The sequence below is a fragment of the Lygodium microphyllum genome, chromosome 14 (genome assembly GCF_053477565.2).
Source record: "Lygodium microphyllum isolate KBCC chromosome 14, Lygodium_microphyllum_v1.1.10, whole genome shotgun sequence".
Classification (NCBI taxonomy): Eukaryota; Viridiplantae; Streptophyta; class Polypodiopsida; order Schizaeales; family Lygodiaceae; genus Lygodium; species Lygodium microphyllum.
The window spans coordinates 75,268,943-75,290,824 of NC_141148.1; the positions used below are offsets into that span (position 1 = coordinate 75,268,943).

Genomic DNA, 21,882 nt, shown 5'->3' on the forward strand with positions numbered 1-21,882 from the left:
AGCAAGAAATAAAACCTTAACTCGTGAGTTGTGCACCATGATAAGCCCCAGAATAAAAGGTTACTTGGCAGATAGTCATCCGATCCACTTTGAATAACAACAAGCACCTTGGCATGGATTGGAATCATTTATCTTGCGAAACGGGAATTTTCCAAATTTCATAAAAATGGGAGCTTGAATGCAGAACATAAGCTCATCAGAACCACTTTGAGTATATGTGATCTTCACTAAGCATTGCTATGCTTTGGCATACAGACTAAAGTTCACAGATACCATGGCCTTTGAGAGAGGGATGGCTGACAATTAGCATAAGACTAGGGGTTGAAACTGCTGCTATGTAGTGATTTGTCATATGCCTTGCCAACAATAAATGCAAATTCCACAGTATGTAATTTGCATAAAGATGGTGAGCTAATTGGAGTACAAATGCACAGACTCAACTTCAATTTTTGCCCCTTGAAAGAGTTTATATCAGTTTGAAATGAGGGAATGCAGTCTGAATACAAAATGCATTCCTTAAACTAGTCAGCCTGCCATCAATACATGAAATCATGTTTATTGACTTCTGTCGATCATGAAACAACATGTTAGAACAACTCATATCCTTACACATGTTACATGCTAGTTCTGTTTGAGTAGACAATCCAAGAGGACAATTTAAACCACAAACATGAGAAGATCGATGGTACTTTTTCAAAGCAAGCAGCTTCTGCAAGAGAAAATCCAACCCTCATGCCTCTGATGGTACTTTTTCAAACATAGTGATTCTTAGGAAAATATCCAATTCTCACACCTCATTCTAGAAAAAGCTATCAAATTTGTTTTGGAAGGCAAGTAAAATTATAAGATTGAAATTTTGTCAGAGCAATCAGCTTTAAATCTCAATTCAAAAGCATCCGTATTTATCAGCTTCAGATGTAGTGCAGATTGTAAACATGCACAAACTGATTAGAGACTTCATGTTGCTACTTTTAAGTGCTCACACTCAACCAAAAGCTCTGTTAGTTTGGATTCATATTTTTGCTGCATTCTTTACAAATGCATTAAAATACTATCTGTATACAAACCTGTAAAAGAAGTGTACTTTTTCCGACACCAGGATCACCTCCGACTAGTATGAGAGACCCTGAAACAATGCAACAGTGAGATCTAAATTGAGGGGATACATTTGAATTGTTTGAAATTGAAAGCTCAACATATGAATCCACACCTGGCACAAGACCCCCACCCAAAACCCTTGCAATTTCCATGCCAGTAGCTCCGAGTCTGTAGAGCAGCCACAAGGCAAAGTGCAAGCTATTCACACCCCATCCATGCTTGTGCAGAAAAAAGACTGAGATTGACAAAGTTGTAACAGACAGTTTGAAAAATGAAGTGCATTGCTAAATTTTGCATTTATGAGTTTGAACCTTCAAAAGAGTTTAAATTCAATGCATTGACACGGGGCCCTACTTAAGGTGCCACGGCAAGTTTCCTACATCCACATAACAAGCAGAGAAGACACCAGCGGAATGCAGAAGCGTATGACCAGGCTGAAAGAAAGAGAGGAACATAGAGAGAAGAGGACAGCATAGTGATAGGGAACGGTCGAAACAGTCCCCCCGGGATGCTGAAATGCCATTTCAGACTGAAATCCATTCCAAATCGTCTCCCTCTTGGGTGGGACATTCCCTGTCAGGACCCCTGACAGGAATGCCACATGGCACAGAACTTACCTGTAGAGTGCCTAGTCAACTGCCACGGTTTACTACCTGCCGAATCACGCGCCCGTCTCCCGCCAACATTGCATGCGGCCAGCCTGTCTCTCACTCATGTGCCTGTCTTGGCTCTACCCACAGCACCACACGAATTGATTCAAATATTAATTTGTCATTGTGGATTATATACCTTGGTTTTAGTACTCCACATGAATTATGAATGAAAAATATTTTTAAATTAATTTTAACTTTTTAATGCTGCTCCCATTCCCACGTCCCTGTTCCCTAGGTTTGGCATCCCCGGCCCTATTCCCTGTGTCATGTCTCTATGGAGGAGAGAAAGAAAGACACTGAAGAATGCAGAAATCTGCAGTGAATGAATGATGAATGAGGCAGCAGACATGTACAATAGGCTGTGGAAATATGCCAACCAGAGTCTCTCCACCTGCAAAGACACAATCTGAATAACTGTGACCAGGGAGGGTGGGTCAATAGATAGCAGGAAATAAATGCCAAAAAATACCAAGTCAGCTGAAATTGACCAACCAATCAGCCTGGTCGACTGTAACAAGAGGAAACAATTAAAATATGCTGCATAAATCCTGCCTGCCATGTGGCAGCCTGTGCAAATTGTCTGGCCTGTCCTGATACTGCCTGACCTGCCCAGAAATGCTCAAAACAAGCTCACAACTACATCATACTATCAGACCTTCTCAAAAATACATGGATCTGCCCTAAAATGCCTATACAATGCATGTGCCCATCCATGAGTGACCAAATCACTAGCACCGCCTCCCAAATCCTAGATGCGGCATAATGCTGAGGGATCTAGTGTCATGAGGACATGTATTTTTGAAACCTCACTTAACATGTGGATTAATTTCTAATCACAAAATTAAGTAAATAATGCACATGTGAGGTGCAACTGGGGTTAAAGTAAATTAACCAGCCCGGGACCCGAAGAAATCACGGGATGTCAAAGGCAAAAGTTGCTATAAGTTATGTCGCACAGGTACTTGGTGGTATCTGGTGCCAATTGTTGGCCTAGATCATCCATTTCGCCATAAGTGTTAATTGGTGACACTAGAGAAGTGGCGTTTAATGATACCTAACGCCAATCTGATGGTCAAACATGGCGTAATCACACTCGGAAACGATAGTTGCCTAGCCAATTTAATTATTGGCCAATCAGATTATTTTTCAAGGCACCGAAATAATTATTAGATTAATTTTCAGTATAATCAAAGACTAAAAATTAATATTTAATTACGAAAAATGCTAGAAAAACCATTTGAGAAGGTTACCACTTGTCAAAAATGCCCATGCAAAACTGAAAAACATCTTTAGAGGCTGGAGAGAAGCATTTCTATAAATTCAGCTTGCAAGAGAGATAGAGGAGAGGTTGTTGATCTGATTTGCAGCCATTGGAGGACCTTTTGAGGCTGCCAAGGGCACAAGAAAACCAATAAACAACAGGAGACTGCATCTACAAGCTGTTGAGAAAACGAACAGCAGTAAATGACTGATTTTCTTCAGTTCCTAGCATCTACATGCTCTTGAGGTAGGGCAGCAGCTACACTTATCTGATTTACAGTCATTCTTCGTGACAAAACTCTGAATATTCTCTCTCTACAACTTTTCGTCTAAATCTCCCAACCATTTTCCTGTCTTGCTCCGAAGATCTCAGCATTTGGACCCTTGGAGGCTGAGAAATTTCAGATTTCTCTGTTGTAAACCCTAATCTGCAGCAGAAATTAGGGTTTAGCAGCAACCTCGGGAAGCGTGCCAAAAAATTGAAAGCATGTCAAACTTGGATTCAACCGAGCTGAAGCTGTTTTCAACCTATTCAAGTGAAGGGACCAACAAAAAATTGAATTTGTGGCATTTTCCATCTCCATCAAAGCGGTGGCCAATTGATTGCCTAAATCAAGGGGCAAATCTGATTAAAGACTTGCTGGTGATTCATCACAGCAAGGGGTGTTGGAATACCGAAAGGGATTGGGAGAATCCCATTGTAAATCAACTTCTTCTTCAATAAAGCTAAAGAAATACCGAAAGGGGCGCCAATTTTGGGGCCGATCAGGTGTACATTGTCCAAGATCAAGAGGTAAATTTGTATTTTCAGATTTGTGTTAATTGTTTGCTGCCAAAATTAAGTTCTAATCAGGAATTTACCACCCATCCATGGAAGAAAGGCCGGTTACATGGTTCCATTGCCGGGATACCACTCAATCCCTTGATTTGGTGAGCCCGAGGCACCTGATTGCAAGCCAAAGCTTTGTTCTAGTGCTGATTTTTACTCTCAGCTGAGAAATTACAGCAATATGTCTTCATACAATGAGATGGATTCAAGCAATGATGATGCCTCTCAGTATGAACGTTCACATGGGAATGAAGGAAATGCAATGCCTGACCTTGGACAAGGCTGAGACCATGGACAGCAAGCTGAAAATGTTGTTGTTGGGCAAGATGCAAGCCCTTCACGGCATAAGGAGGCTGATCACCAGCAAAGTGAAGAGGAATTTGATGACGAGTTCAAGAATCGAATGAGGACCATTTTCTACAACTTTCAGTCTACAATTTTCCGTCTCATCCTCCAACCATTTTCCAGTCTTGCTCCGAAGATCTCAGCATTTGGACCCTTGGAAGCTGAGAAATTTCAGATTTCTCTGCTGTAAACCCTAATATGCAGCAAAGATTAGGGTTTAGCAACAACCTCGGAAAGTGTGCCATACTTGGATTCAACAAGGCTGAAGCTGTTTTTAGCCTATTCAAGTGGAGGGACCAACAAATAATTGAATTTGGGGCATTTTCCATCTCCATCAAAGCGGGTGAAGGCTAATTGATTGCCCGAATCAAGGGGCAAATCTGATTAAAGACTTGCTGGCGATTCATCACAGCAAGGGGAGTTGGAATACCAAAAGAGATTGGGAGAATCCCATCGTAAATCAGCTTCTTCTTCAATAAAGCTAAAGAAATACTGAAAGGGGTGCCAATTTTGGGGCCAATCGGGTGTGTGCATTGTCCAAGATCAGTAGGTAAATTCGTATTTTCAGATTTGCATTAATTGTTTGCTGCTATAATTAAGTTGTAATCAGGAATTTACCACCCATCCACGGAAGGAAGGCTGGTTACATCTAGAGTGTTGTCAAAGAACAACTTGAGAAAGAGCCTTCATAAATAAGTCTGCCAAGTTATCCTCCATCTTACAATATACCACATCAATAGTCTCATCCAAGATCTTCTCTTGAATGGAATGGTAATGTATGTCAATGAGCTTCAACCTAGCATGGAATATGGGATTCTATGCAAAGCAATTTTGGGATGTAAACATAGACATCACACCCGAATATTGAAAAATAAGACGCGTCCGTTTTTCTTTTACTTAAGTAAGCCTCAAAAGATGTCATACCATCCACAATCGATATAGGTGACCAATTAAGGATGCGAACAGTAGTGACCACTACCTCAGCCCATAGACATTGCAGTGTTTACCAATGCTCCATCATAGTCCACGCCATCTCGATCACACTCCAATTCTTCCGCTCCAATATACCATTTTCTTGAGGTGTGTTTGTGTTCGTAAACTCCTAGTGAATGCCATGATCTATACAAAACTTGGCTAGCTCAATTGAGACAAAATCCCCTCCTCTTTTAGATTGCAAGGTCTTGAGTTTCCTACTAGACCTATTCTCCTCGAAGATCAACCAATCCTTTGAAACATGAGAATGCTTCAAACTTCAACTCCAAGAAATACCCTGATATTGTCCTGCTAAAGTCATCAACAATGAGCATAGAATACAAACTCCCCTTGAGGGATTCCATCCTCATCGGTCCACATAAGTCCGTTGAAACAAGCTCCAAGGGCTTCTTTGCCCTTCACAAAACCTTGTTGAGAATCGCATTATCCTACTTGCCACGAATCCAAGACACACATGGTGGGCAGCTCACCCCAATCTTCAACAACCCACAAGCAAGCTGTCCACAAGCTGCCTTCCTAAGGTACTTGTAGTTCAGGTGGCCGAATCGAGCATGCCAGAGCTCAATCTATATCTAAGAAGAGAGAAGAACAGAGAGAGAAACCAATGAAGTCCGCATCTTGTAGACTCCATTCTCCTCATGACTTGCACAAAGAATATGTCTCAAATCTCCATCAAGGAGTCCTTATCAATCCCCACCACAAGGCCAAGTGGACAAATCTCGCTCATGAAAGTAGATGATATCCCAAACCTAGCACATACAGAACCTTGATGTACGAGCACCACTATGCCCATTGGAATTGGTTGAATATCACCTTTGCCTTTAATAGGGACTAAAGAGCTACCACCAATGAGAATTTGCCCATGCATCTAACACATACAAGCAATACCATCTATAGAAGGAGTCATGTGGTGGGAAGCGCCACTATCCACAATCCACTCACGAGGTTGTGGGGCAATCATTACTACATCAAAAGCCATTGGTGTTGAATCCTCAATCATCTACAATGAAGAAAGGCGACTAATGAAGGAGCATCCACTGCTCCTGAGTCCGTCTTAGATTTCTCCTTGTTGGTGTCCTTCTTGTCCTTGTTGAGGTAATCCTTCTTCCAATGACCTGTCTTGCCACAAATGTGACAAGTAGACTCCTTGGCTTTGTCTTGCTTGGTCTTCTCGTCCTTCTTCTTCTTGTTTTTCTTTCCCTTCTATTCAGAAGATTCACATGTCAATGTCTCCATCTTGGGAGCATTTTTTCCTTTGAGTTGTTCCTCCTAACCCAAGACCATTAGAACCAACTCCTTCCACTTAAGGTCTGTCTGCCCTGAAGCAATCAAGGCAAAGTAGAATGCACTAAGTGGGAGTGACAACTACGAGAGAAGAGTTACGCCATGTTCTTTGAGGAATCACCTTCCTTCCATTTTGGACCTACATTTACAAATGCCAAAACTTATTGACATGCTTCCACATGGAAGTGAACTTGGACATGTTCGACGTCCGCATCTATACCTCCAAAGACACATGCTTCATCACAGTCATCCAATTGTATAATTGGATCCAATTCAAGCCATTAAAATGCACTAAATTGAGGCAATGAATGCAAGAGAAGAGTTACACCATGTCCTCTAAGGTAAATGCCTTTCCTACCTTCTAGATCTGCATTTGCAAATGCCAAAGCTTATTGGCATGCTCCCACATGGAAGCAGGCTTGGACAGGTTCAACGTCTACATCTATACCTCCAAAGACACCCACCTCATCACAATCATCAAATTGCATAACTAATCCAATTCCAACCATATCTCTTGAGTAATTGTCAAATGCTTAATGTGGGCTATCACAACCAGTATACATAAGAGAAAGAGAAACAATTGGATGTGGGCATTCAGCTTGTCCCAATGTGCATGTACCTTCACCAACTCAACATTCTCATTAGAAGAAAGTTTGGATAAATCACCAGTTGCAGGAAAATCTATGGCCTTGGTCATGAACTCTACCAAATCATAGGACTCCAAGATGGTAAGCATCATTATCCACCATATGCCATATTTCTCCCCATCGTGTTTGTAATCTTAAAGAAAAGCCAGTAATACAAGGACCTTACGGTCCATAATAGCGTAAAACTTCACATTAAGCTCAAAAGACATTGTCACCTAAATAGCCTGCACAGAAACAAGGGCAGTCCCCCTTTCACTCTGAAAATGCAGCCTGCTAGGCATAGTTACCTAGAATGGAAAACAATGCTACAAATTGCCCAAATTGCCTTGAATGTCCCGAAATTGCCCCAAATTGCTCTCAATGCTCCCAAAATGCCATAAATTCCTAGATGCCCCAAATACCCCTCTAATTGCCCCAATAACCCTCAATGATCCAATTTGACTCAAATACCCCCATAGCTCCCCAATCTCCCTTGAAATTAGAAGATACAAATGGGTGATTACCTTGGCATTGAGGACAGAACTGAAATTTGATTGTGATTTGCAAGAGTTGATGATGCATTGAATATGAACCTTGCATAGACTCGTGATTGGCTTGTGACTTGTGTTCACCATTTGAGTCTTCAGCCTGAGAAAGAGAGAGAGACAAAGCGAGATATTAGTGGGTGCACATTAAGTAATGGAGATGGATGAATAAGTAATAGAAGGATAGTGACACAAGCAAGAAGGAAAAACCATTAATTTTTGGCCAGCAAGCTTGCAACAACTATTCCAAGTAGGGAACAACAAAGAGAATGGTAGGGAATGGCAAGGAATGGCAAGGAGCGAGCGAAAACAAGCTTAGGAATGGCAAGGAATGTTCCCTTGTTGTTTCACCTCCTGGGAGGGTTTGGAACATGTTACGCCATTCCTATGGCTAGAACAACCATTCCTTATTTCTATGCTGCTAGGGCTTCCTTCACTCATCCTGAACCTATTTCAACCACCAGAGGCAATGGAAACCCAGAATTTGCAGCAAAAGGCTGAAAACGCAATCTTTTTCTCCTTCATGAACAGCAAAAACCCGCAAAAAATCAGGAACTTCGTTCCTTTTCCATGCTTCTCCACTCATCTCAGCCTTGCGTCCATATGCAACACTCCTACTTGCCCTCAAATGCTGAAAATGCAGCCCTTTGTTATCTTGAAATCTCCTCTTTCGGTCTGCCCACAATCGATTAGCCCTTCAACACTACTCTCATACCATGTCCCAACACAACAAATGTGGAAGCAATTCAAACTAGCATAAGCATGAACTCACACAATCACTTGCATATATTAAGGTATTGTTGCCTTAACAAACTCTACGGAATCCCATTCTCCATCTCTAGATCATCCTTACCCAAAATAACCTTCAGCTCTGAAGGCTCTTTACAAGCTCCAAATCCATATATTTGGATTCCCTACTGCATGTGCTCCTTAACATCCAACTCTCATAACCTCAGTGATCTCCATAGAGAAATGCACAACAAAGTACCTTATCTCTATCACTATATTGAAGCTTTTCTCTTTGCTAGCTAGTTTGACTCTCAATAGACTTACCAAGTTATAGGTCTATAGGCACTTGAAGTTGAATTGTTGTCACCAGGTGGTGATACTTTTTGCAGTTGCTTTCCTTATTTACTTCTATAAATATTTTATTTTTCTTTTCTTTAGTTGATGTTGCTTTTTACCCCCCAGAATTCAGTTGGATTAAGCCAGGATCTTTGCATGCCCAAAAGAGGCAGCCATTGGGACAAATTGGACTAATGGTTTGTCTGAGCCTTGGGACCGGATTGAATGGGCACTGAAAAATAGAATGCCTGTGGTTTGGGACTATATGCTTAGCCACTAGAGATGGTGCAGGACAATGAGTCTGGCCAAGATAGAAGATGCACATGTGAGAATGCCTCAGTAACAAAAGTCAGCGTAACTGAGACACATTACACTTTTTGACGTGGTTGCAAGGATAAGAGTTACTCAAAACAACTTGAGGAACGCAAGGGTCACCATCCCTAAAATTTAGGGAGTTACTATTTTTGGACCCCAAAATCTGTTCGCATCATTATCTTCGTTTTTACACAAGGATTAATTCTTTGGTTTGTACCGAGATCAAATTTGCACCGATCATGGAGAACTTTAGACCAGAAGGTTTAAACATGAAAATTGTTACATGTATGCCATGTATCACAATTTGGGCACAAATTCCCAAAAGAGAGAGAGAGCATTTTAAAAAATTTGTAATAGGCAAGAGGGGCAGATCTCAGAGTGAAGTTTTCAGCGGCTGAGGGCAGATTGCTGCAAGTACATCAACTATGGAGAGTGCTTCTTCGTCTCTGACTCATGTACAAAGGTAGAGCTTCCTCTCTCTGGTCAACTCTCTATCTCTATTCTCAAAGGAAATGCTCTGCATGATGGGTTGATTCCATCAAATGTACAGTTCAGTGTTTTCTTTGCACTTCTGTTGAGGCAAGAGCCTAATTGTCCAGGTTCAAGAGCAGTTGATTGATTCTCCATTGCAAGAACCAAAGAAAGTGATGACCATGCCACATGGAAACAGGGTTTTCAGCTCTGATTTAGTGTTGTTTGCGAGACTCTTTTACTGCTGGAATGATGCCATAGTCAAAGGGTTTGTAGTCCAACTGGTATGAAATAGATCTGGAATGGAATAAGGCTAAGAACAAGTCAAGAAACACGTGAAAAACTATAAATATAGAGTTCTACATATTGCAATTCTACACTTGAATTATTAAGTTATGCTCACAGAAAGTGTTTTCCTACTTGGGATGTTGTTCTGGATATGTTGTACTCTCCTTATGCAGCTGAAATTTACTCAAAAAAGATGAAAGCCAACTGTTCACATGTTTTGTACTTTGGCACATTTCTTTCTTTTTGTAATCTTCCATCTTTTTTATTGATAAAGAAATACCGAGAGAGACGCCGGTCTTCGGGGCCAATTTGGTGTTGAGCAAGGGAGTGAGATCTCTATTTGTGTGTGTATGTGAAAAAACCGGATATTAATTGAACGAACTACCACTTTATGTGAGTCATAGATCAATTTCATGGTTCCATCCGCAGGATTTGAATTCTTTTCTGTAAGAATTTAAGCTCGGACAGTTTTAGGTAAAAAGGCCATACACACAGGTTTTACAGAGATTACAGGTAAGAAAGACTACGAGATTTTTCTTGGATACAGTATTTGTTGGATACAGGACTAGAGAGATGGCAAACATGGACAAAGGCAAAGGAAAACTCCCTCATGAAGAAGAGAGTTATTCTGCTCATAGACACCAAAGAGAGAGTATTGGTACACAGGTGTCAGCTCTTCTAGAACCAAGATTGAACCACAAGATGAGAAGAAAGAATAGGACTTGTTTATTACACAACTCCTCAATATGGTTGGCTCTTTTGAACAGCTTGTAAAGAATCCTCGGATGCAAAAAAAAATTAAGTCACATAATGAGGATTCTCAAGCTCAGCCATCACATCATACCATGGAGCGCTCAAAAAGATAAACCCCTAATGTGCGTGAGCTTGTGAAAAAGACACCAAACATGGAGACAGGTCCAATGCAACAAGAAGCATAAGCACAGAACCAGGGAGTGAATGGTCAAGGCAGTAATCCACAAGTGGCACAACAGACTATTCCTTCTCAATTTGCTACCTATCTTGGTTACTTTCGTGGTGGATCAGTTTTTCAAACAATGGCTGGATTACCCACTGGTTATCAGGGATACTTGCCTAGAGGGCCACCAAGAATGATGCCTATTGAGGCAATGAACCCACTTTATGCTAATATTAGTCTACAGCCCGGTTATCAGTCTTTGCAAAGTCCTTATTTGATGCCTAGAGTACAAAATGCAGCGGCTGATTTTTTTCAGCCTAGTGGGCATAACACAACTAAGACAGGTGAAATAAATGTTGATAATGCACCTAAGGGATTCCCCACTTTACAGGCACCTGTCTATGACAACCCGACACCAAAAAGTGTAAAGCCTAAAGACCATAAAGAGGATAGTCATGCATTAAAGTTTGAAACCTTCAGTGGTATGCAAGATAAGCTGAAAGTTTTGACATTTATATAGCACTTTGATGCAGCTTACACTGCAGGGAATTTTACTGAGACTTGTAAGGTGCGGAAGGCTACAACTTTTTTGAAAGGTAATGCCTTGCAGTGGTGGAACATATTGTTGATGCAAGGATATGCACCTACCACTTGGGTCCATTTTAAACAGTTGTTTGCACCTTCATGGTTAACTAACACATTTGAAGTAGATGTCACGACTACATGCCATAAATTGGACACGGCAAATTTTGCGGATTTAAAAGAGTACAATAAGAAATTTTGGGAAGCACTTTTGCGCGTGAGTTCTTACAGGACAGTGCCCCTGTCAAAACAAATTGAAAAGTACTGTTGCGGTTTGCCCAAAGCCATCAGGGATTATTGTACCAAGACCAGGGTTACAAATATGGTACAGTTAATTGCAAATGTTAGTGTGGCAAATGCATTGTTGAAAGGAAAAGCTGACAGCTTTAAAGGCACCGAAAAGAAGGATTCTCAATTTAAGCAAGATCCTGGCAAGAAAAAGAAGCAATTCCCGGAAAAGACCAGCTTTACAAAAAAGTCTTTTTGGAAGAAAAGTTTTCACCAGCAGCCTCAAACTTCTTTAAAATAGGGCAAAGGACAAAAGAGGCCACTTTTTGGCAAATTGTTTGAAAAAAGAAAGGCTTTAATGATGGCTAGGAAATGCTTTATATGTGAACAGGAAAGGCCATATTGCTTCTAAGTCCCCACAACAATCTTCTAAAGATACAAAGGATAAAGAAATGTTACACATGTGAGATCCAACTGGGATTAAAGTAAATTTACGAGCCCGAAGCCCAAAGAAACCACGGGATATCAAAGGCAAAAGTTGCTATAAGTTATGCCGCATAGGTACTTCGTGGTATCTCGCACCAATTGTTGACCTAGGTCAACCATTTGGCCATAAGTGTCAATTGGTGACACTAGAGAAGTGGCGTTTAATGGTACCTAACGCCAATCTAATGGTCAAAGACGGCGCAGAGACACTCGGGAATGACAATTGCCTAGCCATTTTAATTATTGGTCAATTATATTATTTTTTAGGACACCGAAATAATTATTATATTAATTTTCAATACTTAAAGACTGAAAATTAATATTTAATTATGAAAAATACTAGGAAAACATTTAAAAGGCTGCTACATATTAAAAATGTCCATGCAAGACCGAAAAACGTCTTTAGAGGCTGGAGAGATGCATTTTTAATAAATTCAGCCTACAAGAGAGATGGAGCACAGGCTATTGGTCTAATTTGCAGTCATTGGAGAACCTTCTGAGGCTCCCAAGGGTAGGAGAAGACAAATCAATAGCAGGAGACAGCATCTACAAGCTGTTGAGACAGGGCAGTAGCAGTAAATGACTGATTTTCTTCAATTCTTAACATCTACATGCTGTTGTGGGAGGGGAGCAACTGCATTTGACTGATTTTCAGTCATTCATCGCAGCAAACTCTGAATTTTCTCTCTCTATAGCTTTCCCTCTCATCTCCTAGCCATTTCACAGCCTTACTCCGAAGATCTCAACATTTGGACCCTTGGAGGGTGAGAAATTTCAGATTTCTCTATTGTAAACCGTAATCTACGGCAAAAATTAGGCTTTAGAAACAACCTCAAGAAGCATGCCAAAAATTTGGAAGCGCCAAGACATGAATTTTACAGAGCTGAAGGTGAATTTCACCTAAATTCAAGTGGATGACTTGTCAACCATAGAATTTGGGGCATTTCCATTGTCTATGAAGTGGATGAAGGCCAATTAAGTGCCCAAATCAAGGAGCAAGTCAAGTTGTTGAAGACTTGCTGGTCACTTTGGACAGCAAGGGGAGTTTGGATTGCGAAGGGGATTGGGAGAATCGCATTGTAAATCAATCAATAAAGCTAGTAAATCAATCAATAAAGCTAAAGAAATACCGAAAGGGCCGCCAATTTTAGGGCCAATCAAGTGTGCATTGTCCAAGATCAGGAGGTAAATTTGTATTTTCAGATTTGCGTTAATTGTTTGCTACTAAAATTAAGTTGTAATAAAAAATTTACCACCCATCCACGGAAGGAAGGCTGCTTACATGGTTCCATTGCCAGGATACCACTCAATCCCTTGATTTGGTGAGCCCGAGGCACCTGATTGCAAGCCAAAGCTTTGTGCTAGTGCTGATTTTCACTCTCAGCTGAGAAATTACAGCAATATGTCTTCACACAATGAGATGGATTCAAGCAATGATGATGCCTCTCAGTATGAACGTTCACATGGGAATGAAGGAAATGCAATGTCTGACCTTGGATAAGGCTGAGACCATGGACAGCAAGCTGAAAATATTGTTGTTGGGCAAGATGCAAGGCCTTCAGGGCATAAGGAGGCTGATCACTGGCAAAGTGAAGAGGAATTTGATGATGAGTTCAAGAATCGGATGAGGACAACAGCAAATCTCTTTGCTGAATTGGCAAAGGATCCTCAATTTACTCAATTTTTGAATGCTCCAAAGAAGGACAACAAAGGCAAGAAGAAGAAGACATCTTCTACACCTTCCGGACAGCAAGATGCACCAAAGATAATGTCAAACCCTTCATTTGAAGCTCCCAAAGATGCTAATGCAATAAAACAATTGATACCTATGGGGCAAGAAATGCAAATGCAAGGCCATCATGAACGTGCCAATCCAACGGATTTTCGACAGCCATGCGTGCTTGCTATGATATGGCAGCCAAAATATTTTGGTGGAAGTACAATTTTTCATGCTATGGTTGGACAAGGACCGCATACGAGAATGTATGGCACAAATCTCTATGCTATGCAGCAACCAATGCATGGAGTGCAAGGCCCAATGTATTCGGATATGGCTAGAAATATGCAAAACCCTATGTATGGTAGCATTGGCTTGATGCGTGGGGCACAAAGTAGCATGTTTGGTACTACATCTGCAACCCCGAGGGCTTTGCAGTTTGCAAAGGGTGATTATGTATTGCTGTGTTTTGAAAAGGCAAGACTCAAAAATATGAAAGAAAGAGAAAGATTGTCTCCGAATTTGAGTATGAGATACTATGGGCCCTTCTAGGTGTTGGAGAAGATCAACGATGTGACATATCGGCTGAAATTACCTCCACATTGGCAGATACACGACGCCTTTCATGTCAGTTTGTTGAGGCCTTTTCATGGTGATGTGCCAGAGGATATGTTTACTGAAATTCAGCATGAGGTTGAGGAGCTTCATGACATCTTGGTACCGAAGCAGATTTTGGCACATAAGGAAAGAAAGGTCAAAGGTAAAGTTTCCAGGAGATACTTGGTAAAATTTCAGAATTATTCACCAATGGATGCAAAATGGATGGAAGAGGATGACTTGGCAAACCATTCTATATTGCTGCAACTTTACCTAGATACCTTTTAGTTAGAGCCAACTTTAGTTCGGGCTCCGTCAAGTTCACCAAAGCAAGGGTCCGGAGTATTGCCTGATGCTAAAGGGGGAGGCAACACTTCCCCTCCTCCAGCTATGGACAGCTCTCGTATGTAGTGGATCTCGCATGTATTCAACATGCATCCAAGGTACTGCGCTGACAGTATTGTTTGCCATGAGATCACTACTTAGTCTACTGGTCACAGTGAGATATATGCAAATGAGTATGAGTTTCACCCAGGCATTATAACTATACTTTTACATCAGCTTATGATCAATTTAGCATGAATTCTGCCTCAATTTTGAGACAAAAATTCTTATCAATTTCAGCTCATTTTTTTATCAGCTTGAGAACAATTCATGGCCAATTTTTGGATCAATTGTGCATCAATTTTTGCACTGATTGCTGGTCAGTTTTTGCAATGAGTTTGTGATCGGTTTGGGGTCACATTTGCAGCAGTTTGTGATCAGTTCTCAGATCAGCAAGTATCATGATCAACTTATGCTCAGTTTTCAATGGTTTACATCTAGTTTCACGGACAATAGCATATATTATAATGCCATTGATGTTTGAGCGATGATTTATACTTGGTTTTCGCTAACTATGGTTTGGTTTTGCCAGATGGGTTGAGCTCATGAGAAATGGACATGTCACATGATAATCTTGCAATGTTTTTGAGATTTTTTGTGAGTCTTATGCTATGTTTTTTTTATTGGTAATTTTCAGCATATGTTGGGCAAAGAAATGATTGAATATTAGTGCACAATGTTGTGTTGACTATGATGCCCTATGGAAATTCAAATGTAGTACTTTGCTTTTGATGCATTTGACAGTGCAACCGAGGACGATTGCAAGGATTTCAAGGGGAAGGGTTATCATGAGGACATGTATTTTTGAAACCTCACTTAACATCTGGATTAATTTTTTATCACATAATTAAGTAAATGTTGCAAAGTTAAAGTAAATTTACAAGCCCGGGACCCGAAGAAATCATGGGATGTCAAAGGCAAAAGTTGCTATAAGTTATGTCGCACAGGTACTTAGTGGTATCTCATGCCAATTGTTGACCTAGGTCATCCATTTAGTCATAAGTGTTAATTGGTGACACTAGAGAAGTGGCATTTAATGATACCTAACACCAATCTGATGGTCAAAGATGGCGCAAAGACACTCAAGAATGACTGTTGCCTCGCCAATTTAATTATTGGCTAGTCATATTATTTTTCAAGGCACCGAAATAAATATTAGATTAATTTTCATTCTTTAAAGACTGAAATTTAATATTTAATTATGAAAAATGCTGGAAACACGATTTGACAAGGCTGCCACTTGTCAAAAATACCCACGCAAGATTGAAAAACGTCTTTAGAGGCTAGAGAGAGGCATTTTTTAAAAATTCAGCCTACAAGAGAGAGGGAGGAGAGGCTGTTGGTCTGATTTGCGGTCATTGGAGGACCTTCTAGAGCTGCCAAGGGTTGGAGAAGACCAATAAACAACATGTATATGACTGATTTTTAATCATTCTTCACAACAAACTCTGAATTTTCTCTCTCTATAGCTTTCCCTCTCATCTCCCAACCATTTCACAACCTTGCTCCGAAAATCTCAGTATTTAGACCCCTAGAGGCCGAGAAATTTCAGATTTCTCTGCTGTAAACCCTAATCTACAGCAAAAATTAGGGTTTACCAATGGCCTTAGGAAGCATGCCAAAAAATTGAAAGCTCCAAGACTTGAATTTTATAGGGCTGAAGGTTTTAGGTGGAGGACTAGCCAGCCATTGAATTTGGGGCATTTCCATCATCTATGAAGTGGATGAAGGCCAATTAAGTGCCCGAATCAAGGGGCAAATCAAATTGAAGACTTGCTGGTCACTTTGGACAGCAAGGGGAGTTTGGATTGTGAAGGGGATTGGAAGAATCCCAATGTAAATCAACTTTTTCTTCAATAAAGCTAAAGAAATACCGAAAGGGGTGCCAATTTTGGGGCCAATCGGGTGTGCATTGTCCAAGATCAGTAGGTAAATTTGTATTTTCAGATTTGCATTAACTATTTGTTGCTGTAATTAAGCCATAACCAAGGATTTACCACTCATTAAAGGAAGGAAGGCTGGTTATACCCCTTACGAGGCCTGAAGATCATACCATAGATCTTATTCCAAGGACTAGTCCACCCAAGAGGCCTGAAGAACACTACTTGCCATTGGTTGGGTATGCATACAATAATACAGAGCACTCATATACTGGCAAAGCACCTTTTGAGATTGTGGAAGGTGGAAAGAAACTACTCCCATTTTGCAGACAAAATATAACATTTTTGAAGCAGATCGCTATGTAAAAGATTAGAAAAAAGCATAGAAAAAGATGAACTATGCCTTAGAAAAGTCACAAGCTAAACAGAAAAGAGTTGTTGATAGTCATCGTCTGGAACTCTTGTTCAAAAAGGATGATTGGGTCTTATTGCATTTTGAAAAGGCACGTTTGAAAAAACAGAAGGCCAAGGAACGTTTGTTTCCAAAGCTGAGTATGCATTACTATGGCCCTTTTCAAGTCTCAAAGAATATCAATGACATGGCATATAGGCTAAAATTGCCAGAAAATTGAAAAATTCATAATGCATTTCATGTGAGCCTATTACGGCCTTTTATTGGTAAAGTGCCAAAAGATATGGTTCAAGAGGACCAACCTGAAGTAGAGGAATTAGATGAGATTCTAGTTCCTCAGTAGATCCTGGCACATAAGGATAGGAAAGTGAAAGGTAGAGTTATAAGAAGATTTTTTGTGAAGTTCAAGAACTATTCATCAATGGATGCTAAATGGATGGAAGAGGCTGAATTAGCAGATTCACCTCAATTATTGCAACTTTACCAAGAAGCTTACTTGCTGGAACCTACAGTGGCTTAGAATGCTTTTTGAAGCAATGTACATTCTCTATTGTATAGTTGAATACTGCATCTCATTAAATAATACACAATGTATGGTTTACACTTAGCATTAGCATGTGTATCATTGAATGAAATCTCAGTGCTTTGAAGTTGTATTTACTACACTTCAATTGAATGATTATACATAGTGACACTAATAGGAGAATCTTGTTATCGCCATGTGTCATCCGTTACCATGTATGGCATGCAATCGAGGTCACTTGCTTCTTTCAAGAGGGAGACATGTCACCAAGTGGTGATACTTTTTGCAGTTGCTTTCTTTATTTACTTCTATAAATATTTTATTTTTCTTTTCTTTAGTTGTTGTTGCTTTTTACCCCAAGAATTCTCTTGGATTAAGCCGAGATCTTTGCATGGCCAGAAGAGGCAGCCATTCGGACAAATTGAACTAATGGTTTGTCTGAGCCTTGGGACCGGATTGAATGGACATTGGAAAATAGAATGCCAATGGTTTGGGATTGTGTGGCCACTAGAGATGGTGCAGGACAATGAGCCTGGCCAAGACAGAATATGCACATGTGAGAATACCTACGGAACAAAAGTCACCGTAACTAAGCCACATTACACTTTTTGATGTGGTTGTAATGATAAAAGTTACTCAGAATAACTTGAGGAATGCAGGGGTCACCATCCCTAAAATTTAAGAAGTTACTATTTTTGGACTCCAGAATCTATTCGCGTCATTATCTTAGTTTTTCCAGGAGGATTAATTCTCTAGTCTGTGCTGAGATCAAATTTTGCACCAATCATGGAGAATTTTAAACTAGAAGGTTTAAATAGAAAACATGTTACATGTATGCCATGTGTCACAATTTGGGTAGAAATTCCCAAAAGAGAAAGAGAGCATTTTAAAAAAACGTAATAGGCAGGAGGGGCAGATCTCAAAGTGAAGTTTTCAGGGGCTGTGGGCAAATTGCCATAAGTACATCAACTATGGAGGGTACTTCTTCGTCTCTGACTCATGTACGAAGGTAGAGCTTGCTCCTATTGGGAATAAAGGGTCATCGTGCCTTTTATTGTGTTCGGTTGTGAACACACCCTTCCACTTTGTACTTTATATATATTCAAAACCTAAAATGTGGTACACTAGCCATTGTACCGAATACCCATTGTTGTGTCATACTCACTCTCTCTTGCTCTCAATTCTCTGTCCCCTTCACACTCAGCTCATGCACAACCTTCACTACAAACTGTTATCAAAGCACACAACCTGTGCACACTTCCCAAAGCCAACGAGCGACGGGCGTCAAGCAAGCAGGAGGCGTAGGCGAGCAAGAGCTTCAAATCCCAAATGTGGAACAGCAGTTGGAAGGATGCAGGTTGCAAGAGACGTGTTTGAATCGACCTGACTGAGGTCACACACTCCAGATGAAACGCTGCAAGTGACTTACAACTGGACGAACTAGGACCTGCACGCAACCAACTAGGCAACACACAAGGTTGACCAGGCCAAACGGAACCATACAACCCAAATTGTCAAATTGTCAAATTTGGGGCTTTTGATCCAAATTGTCAAATTTGTGCTCGGGAATGCTTTTGGAGCAGAAATTGCAATGAAATTTTAGGGATTTCACATGTAACTGGTGGCTTGGTCTCTAATTGTGTCAAAAATAGCTTGAGGAGTGCAGCAAAAGATTTTTTTTTTATTTTGAAAACTCTTTTGCAAATCTGAAAACTTCTACAATCTTGGGATTTTCATTGCTGAAAGGTACCCTTGTGCATTGTGGTCACTTCTATCATATTTAGGCTTGCCTTTGGTGACTGGTTAGTCAATCTGGGACTGTAAATTATGGCTGGAAACAGTGACAACAGTAATCTTTTGCACATCAAGAAGCTTGAGGGTGCCCATAATTTTGCCATCTGGCAGAAACAATGCTATAATGTCTTGGTGCAGAAGAAACTTGTAAAGCCCATCAAAACAAAGGGAATCAAACCAGTAGACATGGAACAAGATGAGTAGGATGACTCGGACGAGCTTGCTCGCTCTACCATCAAGCTCTCAATGTCAGACAACTTGCTCTTCAACATTGAGAAGCTGAATTCAGCATATGCTACATGGCAAAGGCTTGAAGAATTGTATGCTCAAAAAAGTGCAGTCAGCAAGGTTTATTGGCTAAAAAACTGATGGACTTTTGCATGAAAGAGGGTACAACCGTATCTATACATTTGGATGAGTTTAACTCAATTTTCAGTCAGCTGATTGCTTTGGATTTTCATATCGATGAAGAGTTCAAAGCTACCTTCTTGCTATGCACTCTACCTGAAAGTTGGGATACTTTCACAACAGCCTTGAGTAATTCGAATGCTCAGTTGTAATACTCTGATGTGGAGAGTCCTTTGCTGATGGAAGAACTCAATAGGCAAAATAACTCAGCAAACAAGTCTTCAAATGCATTACATACTAGAGGCAAATTTCAGCATAAGAGCAGTTCTGAAAACCGAGCACGCCGCAAATCTCCTGGAAAGAATAGAGTGCCATCATTGTGGCAAAAAGGGGGCACTGCAAAAGGGATTCCTTTCAGCTGAAGAAAGAGAAGGGTAAAAACAAAAACAATGAAGCCAACAAGGCTGAAAACAAGGACAGTCAGCATGTCAAAAAGAGCAATGTGAAAATAGAAGAGGTTCATGTAGTCACTCATGATAATGATAGTGATGGTCATGTACTTCTAGCTTCTTCTTTGGGATGCACATGCATTGATTGCGGATTCTAAGGATGACATTCACACTTGGATACTTGATTCAGGTGCATCTTTTCATGTCACACCACATCATGAGTGGTTCTCTGACTACAATGGTGCTGTACATGGTGTTGTCCACTTGGGGGATAACTATGCATGTAAAATTGTAGGTATTGCCAATGTGAAACTGGAATTTCAGCATGGATCCATGTTTGTTTTGCATAATGTAAGACATGTACCTCAACTCAAGAAGAGCTTGATCAGCACAGGGCAACTAGATGATGAAGGCTATCACAACACCTTTGGGGATAGCAAATGGAAAATATGCAAGGGCTCCCGCATTGTTTCCAAGGGGTCCAAAAGTGATACTCTGTATCCTTTGCATGTATCTAGTGTGCGCAACCATGTTGTCGCCATAACTAAGCAGCCAAGTGTTTCTTTGTAGCATAGACAATTGGGACACACGAGTCAATCTGAAATGAAAGTGCTCTCTCGTTTGGGTTATTTACCGTGTTTGAGGTATGCTGATTTTGAACAGTGTGATCATTGCAATTATGGTAAACATGCTGAAACGTCACACAAAAAATCTCTTTCTCTAAAGTCTTCACCCTTAGAGTTAGTACATTCAAATGTATGTCAAATGCCAAGGTTATCTTTAGGGGGAAGAAGTATTTTATTACCTTTCTTAATGATGCCACACGCAAAGTTTGGGTTTATCCAATTGGTCGCAAAGACAAGGCCTTGGATAAATTTAAAAAATTCCTGGCACTTACTAAAAATCAAACCAACAAGACATTAAAATGCCTTCACTCTGACAATAGTGAAAAATATGTGTCCAAAGCCTTTCAAGACTTTTGTGACAACAAAGGGATTAAGAGGGAGCTTATTACTCCTCATAATCCACCCCAAAATGGTGTTGCAGAGCATATGAATTGAACCATTCAAAATAAGGTCCGTACAATGCTGTCACATGCTACTTTACCCCATGGTTTTTGGGCAGAGGCTGTTATGACAGCCGTACACTTAATTAATCGATCACCAAACAGGTCTTTTGGGGGGGGGTGGGGGGGGGGATTCCCTAAGAGACATGGTCGGGCAAGCCACCTTCGTATGCACACTTGAAAGTGTTTGGCTGCAAGCCATTTGTGCACATATGCAAGGAAGACACAACAAACGTAGTACGCAGCAACGATGTCATCTTCCAGGTGAAAGATCACATGCACAAACAGCCCGAAAGAACAAAGGAAGTCAGAAGGGTTGTATTCCGGGAGGATGTACCAATAGGACAACAAAGAATGCTCGTTAGACAGCAGCAAATACATGTTGAAAATGTCCCTGAAAATGCAAGGAATGATGCTGTAAATGATCAGCAAGATCTTGCCCATGTTGTCCCACAAATTCAACAAGAACATGTGCGCTTGGAACAACCTGAACCAGTTGTACAGCGAGTTGTACCTACAGAACAGCAAGCTGTTAATGCAGATTTACAGGCTGAACAGCCAACAAATATTGACAACTGGGTCCTAGGTCGACCAGAGTGCAAAACAGCCAACAAAATTTATTCCTAGAGTAAATTATGTGGCTAATTATGTCGTGTTAACAGATTGTGGTGAATCGTCAAGCTTCTAGGAAGCAATGGACAAACAAGATATTAAGAAGTGGCAAAAAG

The 21,882-nt window shown here is 40.5% G+C and overlaps 1 protein-coding gene across 1 annotated transcript in view; it reads right to left on the minus strand.

Annotated features, from left to right (window-relative positions):
- Positions 1-21,882, minus strand: part of LOC148025738 (DNA repair protein RadA-like protein) — a 216,311-nt gene that overhangs the window by 173,123 nt on the left and 21,306 nt on the right. Inside the window, exons 2-3 of the mRNA XM_087692964.1 lie at positions 1,211-1,266; positions 1,068-1,126 (exon numbers count right to left, since the gene is read on the minus strand). Coding sequence (XP_087549090.1) covers positions 1,068-1,126; positions 1,211-1,266 — 115 coding nt within the window. The remainder of the gene's footprint in view (positions 1-1,067; positions 1,127-1,210; positions 1,267-21,882) is intronic.